The sequence below is a fragment of the Rana temporaria genome, chromosome 5 (assembly GCF_905171775.1).
Source record: "Rana temporaria chromosome 5, aRanTem1.1, whole genome shotgun sequence".
NCBI lineage: Eukaryota > Metazoa > Chordata > Amphibia > Anura > Ranidae > Rana > Rana temporaria.
Genome location: NC_053493.1, coordinates 254360319 through 254376027, shown reverse-complemented (window position 1 = coordinate 254376027; position 15709 = coordinate 254360319). Strand labels below are relative to the sequence as shown.

At 42.4% G+C, this 15709-nt stretch overlaps 1 protein-coding gene across 1 annotated transcript in view; it reads left to right on the top strand.

Moving 5' to 3' along the window:
- Positions 1 to 15507, top strand: part of GFOD1 (glucose-fructose oxidoreductase domain containing 1) — a 133041-nt gene extending 117534 nt beyond the window's left edge. Inside the window, exon 2 of the mRNA XM_040353741.1 lies at positions 14295 to 15507. Coding sequence (XP_040209675.1) covers positions 14295 to 15214 — 920 coding nt within the window. The 3' untranslated portion in view covers positions 15215 to 15507. The remainder of the gene's footprint in view (positions 1 to 14294) is intronic.
- The last annotated feature ends 202 nt before the right edge of the window (positions 15508 to 15709 follow it).

Genomic DNA, 15709 nt, shown 5'->3' with positions numbered 1-15709 from the left:
GCGTCATTTTCCTCGTCGGGTATGCAAATTAGCGATTTACGACGATCCACGAACATACGCGCGGCCGTCGCATTTTCTAACGTCGTCTGTAGTCGGCTTTTTCCGGCATATAGTTAAAGCTGGTATTTTGCGGCGTATAGATAGACTTGCCATGTTAAGTATGGCCGTCGTTCCCGCGTCGAGATTTGAATTTTTTTTTTTTTGCGTAAGTCGTCCGTGAATAGGGATGGACGTAACTCACATCTAAGTTTAAAAAAAATCACGTTGTTGCGACGTCATTTCGCGCAATGCACGGCTGGAAATTTCTGGACGACGCATGAGCAGTTCATTCGGCGCGGGGACGCGCTTCATTTTAAATGAAACCCGCCCCCTGATCGCCGAATTGAATTCCGCCGCCAAAAATACACTACGCCGCTGTAACTTACGGCGCGAAATCGTTGAGGATTCGAAATTCCGCCAGGTAAGGTACGGCGGCGTAGCGTATCTCCGATACGCTGCGCGGATCCAATTGTCTCTGGATCTGGCCCTTAATATTTGCATTACTCAACACTTGCTAACTAGTAGTTTAAAAGAACATGAAGGCAAGTGTTTGTTATGGAAATGTAGGAAATGCCATGTCGTCTTTGCTGCATTGATTAATGACTTGCATACCCATTATTATTCTCTTTATAATATCAACAATCTCAATTTTATATTGAGATTAGTTCACTTTTGCACATGATGTGGGGTTGCAGCATTCTCCAGATGTACTAGGTAGAGTTCATCTGGGTTATCCGGGATGTACTGTTTTCTACAATCCCCTTATACGCTAAGATTGTGCTCTGGGATTTGGCGAAAATAACACCATGTCCCCTCTGATGCTAGTTATCCTTTTAGAACCATCTTAGACTTAAGATCTGTTCCCATAGTCAGTGATGTTTCCGGTCTCTCTTTTTAGTATTGAGAAAGGGTAGCTTTTATAGCTAATATATGAAATTCCCAGGGTGGTATTAATATAAGAATAAACAAATGGTGATCTGAAAGAAGGCCTTTACAAGGAATTTTAGTTATTGACTGTGATAGAGAAGTACTTTGCGTCCTTTCGTTGAAAGATTAAACTATATTCACATGATCTGATTTGCTGCCAACAGATTTGAGATTTGTACTAAACGTTTTTATTCCCACGCTGTGCTGTATTTGCCTAATTTTTGAAAGTTTATTTAAGTCTAAAATTTTAATTTTAAAATTATTAAATTCATAATCAATAGCAATTCATAACAATAATAACATACCATGATAAAAACATAACCAGTCAAATGAATCAAAAAGAATTTCATAATCTGTGATGCCTCGTACACATGACAGTTTTCATGACGAGAAAACTGCCATTTTTTATATTGGTCGAGAAAACCGGTCGGGTGTATGCACCCTAGCAGTTTTCTCAACAAAAAAAAATGTCCGCCAATTTTTTTTTAAATCGGCTCTTTTTTCTCGTCATATTTCACGTCAGTCTTTTTCTCGTCGCGAAAAACAGTCGTGTGTATGCTTTTCCGAGGGGAAAGAAATGTGCATGTTCAGAAACAAGTATGCAGCCCAAAAGCAGCCCAAAGGGTGGCGCAATTTGAAAGGAACTTCCCCTTTACAGTCCCGTTGTACATGTTGTACATCACCACGCTTTGGTCAGACGTTTTTTTGCATGAACGTGTGTATGCAAGTCAGGCTGGAGAGGAATCACGTCGTGAAAAACGACGGGTATTTGAACGACAAGAAAAACGATGGTGTGTATGCGGTAGAACTGTTTTACTGTGAAGTTGGTCATTAGTAGGTAGATACAAAATTTTAAAGGCTTAGTTCACCTTTACCAAAAAACTGCCTGTGCCGATAAGGGGTGTCTGTATATAAAAACAAGCTTTGCAGCTCTATGTACTGTATTTATTGGCGTATAACGCTCACTTTTTTACCCTGAAAATAGAGGGCGGTGGAAAGTTATTTTCCTGAAACTTCCCTCTTAAAGTTAGGGTGTGTGTTATACGCTGATAAATACGGTAAGTAAATACGGTAAATACGGTAAGTCTCATTTCGATTTAGGATGCGACTTTGAGACCCAAAGTTGCAGGATATGTAAAATGCCATGTATCTCTATGAAATCTGTCCCAATTGACTCTACTGAAGTCAACTTCAGAAAAGGTTCCTGCACTACCTTGATCTGACTTTAACACAACTTCAATGCCAGAGACTGTCAAAGTCTTATCAAAGTCACTTCAAAGCCATACCAAATTCGAACTGCAAAGTTGCATTGAAAATTGTGCAACTTTGGAGTTGGCTAGTGTGAACCGAGCCTAAAGCTGAATGATGCCCTTGCTATAGGTGGAGCCCATTTACGTACCTCATGAAGCCTGACCTGAAAACTGTCCGAGTCAAACCTCCTCTGATGCGTAGCCCGGCATTTGAGTTCTTTTCCTGTGAAGGTCAACAGCAGGGGTTGACAAATTTGCTTGGAATCTAGGAGCCAGGTAAAAAAGTTAGGAGCCAGAAAACGCGCCCGTCCCGACGAGCTTGTGCGCAGAAGCGAACACATACGTGAGCAGCGCCCGCGTATGTAAACGGTGTTCAAACCACATGTGAGGTATCGCAGCGATTGGTAGAGCGAGAGCAATAATTCTAGCCCTAGACCTCCTCTGTAACTCAAAACATGCAACCTGTAGATTTTTTTAAACGTCGCCTATGAAGATTTTAAAAGGTAAAAGTTTGTCGGCATTCCACGAGCGGATGCAATTTTGAAGCGTGACATGTTGGGTATGAATTTACTCGGCGTAACATTATCTTTCATAATATAAAAAAAAAATGGGGATAACTTTACTGTTGTCTTATTTTTTATTAAAAAAAGTGTAATTTTTTCACAAAAAAAGTGCGCTTGTAAGACCGCTGCGCAAATACGGCGTGACAGAAAGTATTGCAACGATCGCCATTTTATTCTCTAGAGTGTTAGGATAAAAAATCTATATAATGTTTGGGAGTTGTAATTAGAGAGAAGAAGATGGCAGTGAAAATAGTGAAAAATAACATTAGAATTGCTGTTTAACTTGTAATGCTTAACTTGTAATACCAACGACCACCACCAGATGGCGCCAGCTTACACATATGGTGGTAATAACTTGTAATACCAACGGCTGCCCACCAGATGGCACCAGCTCACAAAAAAAAAATTTTTTTTTTTTTGCCCCCCTTCCAAGCCAAGTCGCCAGGACCCTATTTCTAGTCGCCATGGCGACCTGGCGCCCGGGATTTGTCGAACCCTGGTCAACAGTAATAGCTGGCACTCTCTTAGCAATATCCTGGGAGTTTTCAGGTCAGGCTTCATGAGGTACTAAGGCCCTTTCACATGGGAGCCTCCGCCTGATGGACTCTGCATGCTCAGAGGGGGGATCCAGTCTCGCTACCTCTATGGGCAAATCAGGTGAAAATGGACCACCTGTCAGTTTTAATCCGATCCGCCAGATTGAAAATAGGACCACTATCCGTGTGTATTTTGCAGACTGGATAGGATAGCAGCGGATGTCAGTTGATTATGTCACCGATGACATCTGCCACTCCATAGAGGACATTGGAGGGTCCGATCAGGTCCGCCTAAAAAACTAACAGGCAGACCTGATCAGACAACCCGTGTGAAAAGGGTCTTAAGTGGCCTATACCTGTAGCAAAAGCATTATTAAATTTTGGACAAAGCTACACAGCTTGGTTTAATATACAGACATCCCTTATTTTCATAGGCAGTTTTTTGGTAAAGGTAAGCTATACCTTTTTAATATTTTGTTCTGGAAATTTGCAGGGATATCTAGAGTGAAAGTGATTGTATAATTACCTTTTTTAGTGCAGGTTTTTTTTTTTTTTTTCATGTCACTCTGACCCAGCACAGAAACAAATTCAATCTGATTTACAACGGCCTCTTGCTCACATCAAGAGGGCCATACAGCATAGTAGAAGAGAAGTATATACACAAATCACATTGTTTACATGCATGTGGGGACTTGCGCACTGGCCCCTGCTTTCCCGGTAGTGCACAAGTCCAGTGTGCATGTAAACATTGGGATTTACATATCTAAATTTTAGAAATTTTCAGATGTCTATAAACCAAACCACAACTAAATACTTTAGCGCTGCACTAGCTGCCAATCCAGGGTACAATTAGAGATAAATCTGTGTGCAAGTAATACACTTAAAAGATAGTCCCGGAGGTATAGGCTTAGAATAATTAACAGTATGTAGCCTGACACTGCTGGTAAAAGCCTCCTGGAGCAGGCTGGGAACCCATACACTGCAATAAAAGAAGGGAAGGGGAAAGAAAGGCACCAAGCTGCCAATAGTTTAGCATGTTTTATTGTATGGCACGCTAATATACAGACAAAAATATACTCACAAATGTCAGTGAAAAACGGGCACGTCATTAGCTCCAAGGGAGACCGCCAATGGAAAATCAAATCCAGACTTGAGCCTCTAGGTCGAAGGCTGGCTGGCAAAGGAGGCGGGACCTGGCCCTCGAAATGCGTTCCTGATTGTCTCCTGCATCGTTGGTATCTGACAGCTCTTCTGACGGCTTGAATCCCTTGTAGCGGCTTCCCGGTGGCTTGCCGATACCTCTGCAAGGGAAATTGCTAATGGGGAGTCAAATCCAGCCTGGAGCCACTAGGATGACAGGTCTGCTACAAGATTCCCCACTAGCAATCTTCCTTGGAGCTATTGACATGCTCGTTTTCTACTGAAATTTTTTGAGTGCATTTTTAACTGTATATTAGTTTGCCATACAATAAATCTACATTATTGACGGCTTGGCACCGCTCTTTCCCCTTTCCTTTGACCATTCAGATGTCAACTGCCATCAGCAACTGACAAGCTATGCCATTGCCTCCTTCTTCAGACCAGGGAGTCTTGCACCATAAAAAAAAGGCGCAAAGGCTTAGTGCATTACCAAAGCTTTGCTCTGAAGAAGTGGGCACATCCCTTGAAACGCATCAGCTAGCAAGTCTGATTGATGTCAGGGTCGTGTGATTGTCATCTTTAACAGAACTGCCCTGCCATTTGGATTGTGCTTTTACTGCTCTTTCTGCCTTAGGCCGGCCATACACAGTTCCAATCTTGGCCTGTTCAGCAGGAATCGGCCGATGCTCAGACCATTAGGGCTCTTTCACACGGAGCGGACCGTTTCTGGGTCCGCTCCATGTGTCCGCCAAAGCTCAGCGGGGATCCCCGCTGAGCTGTCGGCGGATAGGGCGGTCCCCGCACACAGTGCAGAGACCGCCCTGTCTCTGCTCCGCTCTCCCCTATGGGGGATCGGCTGCAGACGGACCGTCTGTCCGTCTGCATCCAATCCGTTCCGCCGAACGGAAGAAAAATAGGGTTTCTTCCGTTCGGAAAAGCGGATCCCGACTGACGCGGACGCTAGCGGATGCTCCATCCGCTAACGGACGCAATCCCATAGGGATTCATTACAAATTTGTTAACGGACTTGTAATGAGCGGACGAACGGTCCGCTAGTGTGAAAGGACCCTTAATGAGCTTGCCGAATGTACCAAGTTGATCGCTCGTCTAACTTGGGTACGACCAGCCTGCCAGATCTCTTGCAATTATCACTAACAGCAGCTGTAGCCGCTAGCGATAATCACCAAGTTCAGTTATTCAATCATGTTAAAAAAAAATCCTGTTTACTTATTTCATCTGCATATGACTGAATGATTGAAGTGAATATTCACGCAAGTTAGAAAACATTCTCAACTCTTTTGGTAAATCGGCCCAAATTAGTAATTGGCCGAAATTTCTGTCACTGCCAGTAAGTTTTGCCCTAACAGAAGTGATGGCAAATTTTCTAATGTAGACACCCTTTAGAAAACCTGATTGTCATTCAGTATTGTTAAAGTCAGACAATAGTCATGTAAATTCTTTGGGTACTGATAATAAAAGACCAGTGCAGATGCTTGTAATTTGCATTACAGTTGATGGAAGTTTCCTGTTGCTTCCTCTACTCTACTCTATGAATTGATACTGCAGTTACTCAAAGTCGAAATTTAAACAATGAAGATGGCTACACTTACTACTGCAATTAAAAGAAATGGTATATATGATCATATCTATTGGTCAGTTCTAGTAATATGTATATGGGACTTTAAAGCGGAGTTCCACCTAAAAATTGAACTTTCGCTTAACCCACTCCTCGCCCCCTTACATGCCACATTTGGCATGTAAATTTTTTTGGGGGGGGGGGGAGTGGGGGCTTCAGGAGAAGGGGACTTCCTGTCCCACTACCTCCTTCCGCCGAGGGGCTGGTAAGGCGATTAGCTTAATCGCCTTTTCACAGCCCCTCCCTGTAGGCGAGCGCCTGTCCAATCGGACGGTGCCGCGCCGCTCGCGCATGCGCACTGACGCTCGCGCATGCGCAGTGGGTGCCCGGCCATGAAGCCAAAAGCTGTCACTGCCGTGTACCCACACTAAGAATGAAGATGCCGGCCGGCGAGGGGGGACGAGGAGCGGAGCTCCGGCCGGTGCGTCGCTGGAGCCGTGGAGCAGGTAAGTGTCTGTTTATTAAAAGCCAGCAGCTACACTTTTTGTAGCTGCTGACTTTTCATAAACTAAAAAAAAAAAGGTGGAAAACCACTTTAATAATAATAAAAAAAAAATGCCATACTCTAGTAATGAAATCTGCAGTCCATGAAATGAAAAAGTAGACTGCCCCTTCACACTATGCAAATAGTGACTTTCTGCCCCAAGTCAGAGCTTTGGCTCAACCCTTGCAATGCGAGTATTTCTATTGGTTATGAAAGAGCATTGCGTTTAGGGATTAGGGTGAGGGTAAAGGAGGGGGCATATGTTTGCTCTTCAAGTTAAACCAAGGACTATGTAGTAAATAACCAGTGCTTGATTGTTAAACATTTGACAGATTGGCTTCGCCTACTCTGTTTCCGATATTATATAACTAAAAAGCTATTTTGTAGTGATAAAACAATAAATTACAATAAAGTAATCTACACATTAAAAAACATCAGCGGGATGGCACAGCATGTTTCCTGTTTCTGTTTTTCACAAGCCTGACTGGGTGTAATTGAAGTGTTTATACATTGCTGCTAAGAGCTGGGTAATGAAGCCGCATTTACACTTGCTGGCTGCGGAGGTCTGGCGGAAGTTGGTGACTGAGATTATCTACATTAATCAGTGTAAAAATAGAACGGTTTGATATGCACAAGAGATCCATTCTAAGATGAGACCTAAATAGAAATAGAAATAGCCAAACCTGAAGCACAGGGTACTATAGCAATACAGCTATTGGGGTTGATTTCTAAAGGCAAATAGGCATTTTACTTCGTAAGGGAATTTCCCCAGAGCTTAGGTAAATTTAAGTGAATCTCTGTCTTGAATCATCCAATCATGTGCAAGCAAAAATGCTGTTTTTTTTTTTTTCCTTGTACATGATTGGATAATCTCTTTTGTAAAGTGAAATGTCACCACATTCAGTAAACTGTAAGGCAAATTACCTTGCAATGTGAACAGCCTATTTGCTATAGTAAATAAACCCCATTATGTTTAGACCTGTTCAAAGAAGATGTAAACTTGGAACTTTAGAATAATTCAGCAAATTATTACTGAACTTTCATACATGGAAAGTGAAAAGTACAGGTTGCAAGTTTTAGTAAATATAAATGTTAATCTATCAATTAAATGTATTTTCATCCAATCGGAAGTATATTGGTAATTTAAAATGAAAGTGCATATGTATGTATTAGTGGCGCAACAGATCGTCATTAACCTGTGATCCGTACGGATCAACACCTTCGGGTCGGCACACATGTGATCCGTGGATTGGAGTAGGACGCAGGTAGTGTGAGCGGCCTCCCGTTCCTGCATCGGCCATAGGAAAGGCCGCGGCTTCAGCCTAGCTCCCGGAGAGGCGGCCATCTTGGCCCACATGGCGGTGGCCGCAACAAGCCTTCGTGGCCTTCCAGATTGCCTGAAGTTCGCTCCCCTCCTGGATCAGCCTCCGGAGTGCCTGAGAGCGCTCCCGCAGCACATCCGCAGCCTACACCTGCCTTAGGATTGACCGCGGCGTCAGCCTACCTCCTAAAGCGGCGGCCATCTTGCTCCACCCGGCGGCGGCCTAGGTGAGCTCCCCTGCCTTCCCTGACTTATTGTCTTTTTTTTTTTTTTGCTGATCCAAAAAATGATCAGATCCGTGACTCTGATCCAAGAAACGTTCCGAACCGTGAGTTTTTTGATCTGTTGCACCCCTAGTATTTCCTATCCCCCGAGTATGCCGCCATCTTAGTCTTTATGTAAATCTGCAGTTGCCATGGTGCTGTACATGTGATCAGCTATGTCACCAGCCATTCTTGAAACCATTTGAGAGCCAACAGTTCTCACCAGAGGCATGAATGTAGCATACACTGTGCATAAATTAGTATGTGGAATGTAAATAAAAACACTGCAGCATGTTTGCATAAAGATTAATTACCATTTTTGAAAAATTCTAACTTGAGCTTTAATCAACCCCTACTGTCCCTTTGTCCTTATAGAGAAAGCAACAATGTTTGCCCTCTGCTTCTTTGCCACCTCCCTACTCCTGTAGAAAACATTCCCCTCTCGGTGGACAATGTACATTGCATGGATTATAACAACCTTTGTTGCAGATCCCTACCTTTTTGTTATTCTTAAGAAATCCATGTGTGTTTGTCTGTGCCTCTGTCCGAGTAGGTCTAATGGGAGTGGTTTCATAATTATCTGTCAGGAGTGCAGCTACAGGGCACTAATGAGGAAATCTGCCGGGCCTCCATCCCTTTAGATGGGTTCCTATTGAAAGTATCTCTCCAAAAATGACATTTGTGTTGCAGGGGATGCCTGAAATCTGACTTGTATCTTAGGCAGACTTCTGGGAAAATTGGTAAGCCAATCACAAAAGCAGGAAATTAGGTTTCTGGGGAGTGGTCAGTACACATGCCTACAGAACAACTCCAGGTAGCCGTATTGCAATGCATTCTCAGAAACGTACAGTGGCGCAGATTGAAAAGGAAAGGTAATTTTAAATAACATTAAATTACAATATGATTAGTGTCACAATTATATGTGCTATATTATTTTTTCTTTCTTTGCTATTTTTTCCCCCACGAAAGTGGAGTTACCCTTTAAAAAAAAAAAAAAAAACCTTTACAATCACTTTAAGAGGACAGTTGCCAGGCCAGAATATGGCGGGTGTTGACATCATCCATCTTGATATGATTAAGTACTATTAAGTACTAAGAAAGCTTAAGCTGGCCGTAGACAGGTATTTTTCAGCCAGCGGCGCATGGAGGCATCCCCTTGCGGGTACATTGTTTTCTGACAGTGGGACCCACCATTGTTAAGCCTCGTACACATTGTCTGTTGACAGACTGTTGTCCTAAAATCTGACCGTTGGTATGCTCCTTTTGACAAATGTTGTCCAACTTTCGGCCAACAAATGTTGGATGACAGGCTAGTAAATTTTCGGCGGGGCAACCGCTGCGCGTCTGATTTTTGTTTTTTGCTCAGGAATCGATGCTCACCAAACACGAAATTGGCAAAAGGAAGGGTAGCGCTCAAACTGAAATTCCTTGTTGTACGTCACTACATTTGAGTTTGTGGCACGGCAATTGTGTAACATTAGTATGCAAGACAAGATCCTGGCACGCTCCCTTTTGATAAAAATAAAAGGCTCAGTTGGCCAACACTTGTACCGTGTGTACGAGGCTTTAGAATACACTGATCAGTGGCTGCAGCTGATTGGCTCCAGTTGCTGATTTGACAAAAGTTTTCCAGCCTGTCATTTTGACAGAAGTTGACCAAACCGGTCCCTGCTGAACTGGACAGATTTGGATCAGCCTATGTACTCAGGGTGGACTGCAGAAGGAAGGTGGCAGTAAACGAAGGTAAATTTGACAGTAGCAGTCTTTTTCCATGTAAACATTGGCAGAGTCTACTGTTGTTTTTATGGTTTAAAATACAAAATGATGACCATTGGTGACCAATAATGAATTTTGTGGACTTGTAGCACGGTATCAGATCTCACCAAGATGTTGGTAAATGGAAATCGCTATTAGATTTCCAGCAAGAGACAGGGTACAATGAATGTATTTATTGCAGACAGCCAGTGCCTCAGTGTTCTAATGGAAGTAGATGCAAATCTCCTGTATGTGTACGGTATCTAATCAGATACAAGATCTTTATCTTTCTCCTAAATCTACTTTAAGTGGCAAAATATTTATTATGCTGTTTCCAGCAGTGTGCATCAACAAGCCTTGCAGAGGAGTTAGAAGACTTGAAGCGTCTCTAATGACTCGATTACTTCTTGTAGAATTGTTGTTCCTCCGAGAGCGGAATATTTATAACATGGTGTCCCCACTGACAAATGTTCTGTCAGAGGTGCAGTATTATACTATGTACAATTTTGCATTGCATTCCCGTGTATTTTTAAAGTTGTTCTAAGGTAAAAAACACATTCTGCCCCCAAATCAGAGCTCTGGTGGAAATATAGTTACCATATATACTCAAGTATAGGCCGAGTTTTTCAGCACATTTTTTTGTGCTATAAATGCCCCCCTCGGATTATACTCGAGTCACTTTTTTGCACCTAATCTCCTGGATTTTGACCATGTACCAGCCGGCCGTAGGTCCCCTGGACCTCAAACTTGGCACACATATAGTCCCTATCTTCCTCTACTATTGTGCAAAGTTTGTTGTCCAGGGGGCCTACGGCCGAGGAGCACCGATTTTTCAAAGTCTGCACCCCTTCCATAGACTCTTATGTTAAACGGTAATTTCTCCTGTAACTTTGGGGACCTGGTACCGGCCGACCATAGGTCCTCTGGACCCGAAACTTGGCACACATGTAGCCATAGTTCTCTACAAATGTTTAAAGTTTACTGTCTGGAGGACCTACGGCGGGGAAGCACCGATTTGTCAAACCCGGGCACCCCTTCTATATACTCCCATGTTTTACGCAAGTCTAGTCATGGGCACAGTGAGGCATGGGCACAGTGAGGCATGCACATGGTCACAGTGAGGCATGCAGATGGACACCCTAGGCTTATACTCGAGTCTAAGGTTGTCCCGATACCACTTTTTTTAAGTACCGATACTTTTTTTCAAGTACTCGCCGATACCAAATAGCGATACTTTTTTTTAATCTCGTGACAGCGGCACATGTGTCAGTATGGTTTTTTTTTTTTTTTTTTATCTTTTAACAATTTGTTTTTAATTTTTTACAATTTTTTTTATTTATAATGCTTTCTTTTTTTTAAGGGAGGGGCTGGACCATGTCAGTGTGTTTTTTCTTAAATTTTTTTATTTTCTACAATCATTTTTTTTATTCTTTTGTTTTTTTATTCTTTATTTTTTTTATTTATTTTTTCAGCCCTGTTGGGGGGGCTTTGGTGAGATATCAGGGGTCTTAACAGACCTCTGACATCTTCCCTTTGAGACAGGGAAAGGGACTAGGAACACATGTTTCCCTGTCCCTTTCTCGGCAGCATCAGCGTCTTCTCTTCATTCATAAACTGAAACATTTGTAAACACAGGTTACGATGTTTCAGTTATGTGAAGGGACAGAGTCAGTGGTCACTGACTCTGTCCATTCGGAGCAGTAAGGAGCCGGATTTACAGACTCCTACCCCGCTCTTCATCCTGACATTTCCAGGGAGTGGAGGAGGAGCACGGAAGAAGAGAGAAACACGGCGGAATGCACGGGATACACGGCGGCATACACGGGAATACACAGCGGCATACACGGGATACACAGCGGCTTTCAGCTGCTTTAAAATCAGCGGTGATCGGTGCTTGTAACTTCCCGAAGGAATGATCACCGCCGACAGTACAAGTATAGGATGAAGCATCGGGAGCATTTGCCCGAATACAAGTACTCGGGCAAATGCTTGGTATCGGTCCCGATACCGATACTAGTATAGGTATCGGGACAACCCTACTCGAGTCAATACGTTTTCCCAGTTTTTTTTTGTGGTAAAATTAGGTGCCTCGGCTTATATTCGGGTCAACTTATACTCGAGTATATACGGTACTAAACTTTGATGTCTGTCTGTATCTTGTAGTACATAAACATAACTTATATCACCTATACATGACCTTCATCACCTAACGACTGGGGGGGGGGGGGGCCTGCAAGCCATTTGTAAAGTAGCAAGTGTAAAATAAGAGCGTGAACCAGCTGATGAAGCTTGTACAGTAAAACCTTGGTTTAAGAGCGTTTTGCAAGACGAGCTAAATATTTTAATACATTTTGCCTTGATATACAAGCGATGTCTTTATATAAGAGTAGTGTCATGTCACAACTGAGTATAAAAAAGAAGAGAAGAGCCTCTAAGTGTAGCAATATGGTTACATTTAATGAAGGTACAACATTTTGCAACTTATTGCTACACTTAGAGGTGCCTCTCTTCTCTTTTATACCCTGTAAAAAAAATGCTTTGATATACAAGTGCTTTGTATTACAAGCATGTTTGTGGAACAAATTATGCTCGCAAACCAAGGTTTTACTGGTATTCCTAAAAATTCTGTTATGTTTGAGTCTACCTTCACTGCTGTCGATTTCCTTCCATGTATAGAAGTTTTTATGCAGCCCTGATGAACGGGGGTTTCCTATGGAGTACCTAAACTTCCCAATGCCCATAATGCTCTATCATTGCAAGACCATTTTTATTTAATTTTTTCGATGGGCAACAACCTAAAAGCATGAGTCTGTTGTTGGCTTGCTGTAGTCATTTGTGGTGTAATAAAATAGTTTTGGGTGTCTTTAAATGTATCAGACTCAAAAATCAATTGACATAAACACTAAACGTAACCTAAACCTATCCCTAAATCAAACCCCTAAAACGAAAACTCACTATTCTTCTCCTACTGCTAAACCTAACACCTCTATCCCTAAACTCATATAACCATTATCAGGTATCCTGTCATACCAGAACCATTATGAATTAAACTGTCAGCTTCTGTATTTTTCACCTGGGACAGAAAACCCCAACCCTGGTTCTGCAATTTTTTTGCACATTGAAATGTAGCATTAATCAGGTTTAGTGTGAACAAATGGCAATTTCTGTGTTTTGTCTGTTGTACAAATGATGTGAAAGTAGCCATTCTCCAATGGCTGTCATACCATTTATATTCTGATTCATCTCTTGTGACAATGTCGATGCTTGATGCATGGGCTGTGCCAGTCACAGGGGCAGTGAGCCCTATGTAAGGTCTGACATGGATGGTTTGCTTTCCTTATTGAATAGAGTAGCAGGGGAGCGATGGGAAGTGTGTGTGCTACTGGGGAGGGAGGCAGGCATTAAAGTGAACCTGTTGCTTTTTCCCTTCATGGATAACGATCGAAAGCACACTTGATATAAATAATATTTGAATTGCTCTTTGAATTAACCCCAGCTGACAACTTGAAAGCTTGCTATGATGTCCACTTCAGTCAGCCATTACATATATGTATTGCCCTTAGCTACTTTTTGCTATTTGACACTGCTAAGTTTGGTTGTGATAATAGACTTTGGATTTTAACACATTTTATGTACAGTATATACTCGAGTATAAGCCAAGTTTTTCAGCACATTTTTTCGTGCCGAAAATGCCCCCCTCGGCTTATACGAGTCACCTTTTTGCGCCTAATCTCCCAGACTTTGGGGACCCGGTACTGGCCGGCCGTAGGTCCTCTGAAACTTGGCACACATGTAGCCCCAGTTCTCCTGTATAAATGTGCAAAGTTTGCTGTCTGGAGGACCTATGGCCGAGAAGCACGGATTTTTCAAAGCCGGGCGCTCCTTCTATATACTTCCATGTTAAACGTAAGTCTAGTCATGGACACAGTGAGGCATGGGCACAGTGAGGCATGCACATTGACAGAGTGAGGCATGAAGATGGACACCCTAGGCTTATACTCAAGTCAATACGTTTTCCCAGTTTTTTTGTGGTAACATTAGGTGCCTCGGCTTGTATTCGGGTCAGCTTATACTCGAGTATAGACGGTATGTTTATTCTTTGAGAAATTAAACCCTCTTTTGCGTCTTGAAGGACAGATGTTGATGTTCAATGTTGTCGGCATATTGTGATTGTTGGCTCCTTTGGAACCCTTGACATTTCTATTTTTAGGATCCCAACTGACAAATGTCTCATTTGCTGTACATTGAGATTGGTGTGTTGAAAATAATTTGTAGCTTGTTTATACCAGTTGCATTCATTTAACTCCTATACACTGTTTATGTACATTGGAAACAACATGTCAATATATTAGTCTAATTATTTTTGTTTATGTCCTACAGGGATCGGAAAGAACGTCATTTGTGACAGAACAGCAACGCCTCTTGATGCTTTCCGCATGATGTCGGCGGCCCATTATTACCCGAAGTTAATGAGCATCATGGGAAATGTGTTACGGTTTCTGCCTGCTTTTGGAAAGATGAAACAGCTGATTCAGGAGGGATACGTGGGGGAGCTTCAAGTATGTGAAGTACAGGTTCACAGTGGAAGCCTCTTGGGAAAGAAGTATAATTGGAGCTGTGACGACCTTATGGGCGGAGGTGGACTGCATTCTGTGGGTAGCTACATAATTGATCTGCTGACGTTCCTGACCAGCCAGAAAGCAGTAAAGGTCCATGGGCTTCTGAAAACATTTGTGAAGCAGACAGACCATATAAAAGGAATACGCCAGATAACGAGTGATGACTTTTGTACATTTCAGATGGTTCTGGAAGGTGGCGTTTGCTGTACAGTTACTCTAAACTTCAATGTCCCCGGGGAATTTAAACAAGACATTATAGTTGGTGGATCAGCTGGTAGACTAATGGTATTGGGGACGGACCTCTACGGCCAAAGGAACACTTCACTGGAGAGAGAATTACTGTTAAAAGATTCTACACCTGTCAGCAACTCCCTCTTGCCTGAAAAGGCCTTTAGCGACATACCTTCTCCTTACCTGAGAGGGACTATTAAAATGGTACAGGCTGTGCGGCAAGCATTTGAAGACCAGGAAGACAGAAGAACATGGGATGGCAGGCCGCTTACAATGGCAGCCACTTTTGATGACTGTCTGTATGCTCTGTGTGTAGTAGACACTATAAAAAAATCAAACCAGACTGGTGAATGGCAAAATATAGTAATAATGACAGAGGAGCCTGAGTTAAGCCCTGCCTATCTAATAAGTGAAGCTATGCGCCGGAGTCGTATGTCTTTGTACTGTTAGCAGCCATAGGTGACCAAATCTGGAACCGTTTGTAAATAACTGCTGATTGACATGCGTACATGTACCAGGCCTATGGTACAAGTTCGTGTTATAACTTATGCATCTCTGTATAACTGCTGTAGTTGGAAAGGAACTGAACTTTCCATCACAGACAAGCTGTGAACATTTATGAGAATGTATTTTACCATGGGGTATTTAGCCACAAATGCATAACTTTATTTGCCTTTGAGCTTCAGAAATGGCTCACCACTGCAGATATGTTCATTTTTTAATAAGATTAGTTTTTTCTTTTAGAACATTTGAATGTCAGTCTTTTCCAAACTGCTCAATCATCCCTTGTCTCCTGTATTCAGAATTTCTTGACTCTCTTGTTTGCAGCATGAATGGTGCTGCGTATGTCCTAAACACATGGACTGCTATACCTACAAAGCACAATGCACATACATCTCACTTGAAGTTCCTTGTAAGTAGTATGCTGTTTAGGATGTATACTTC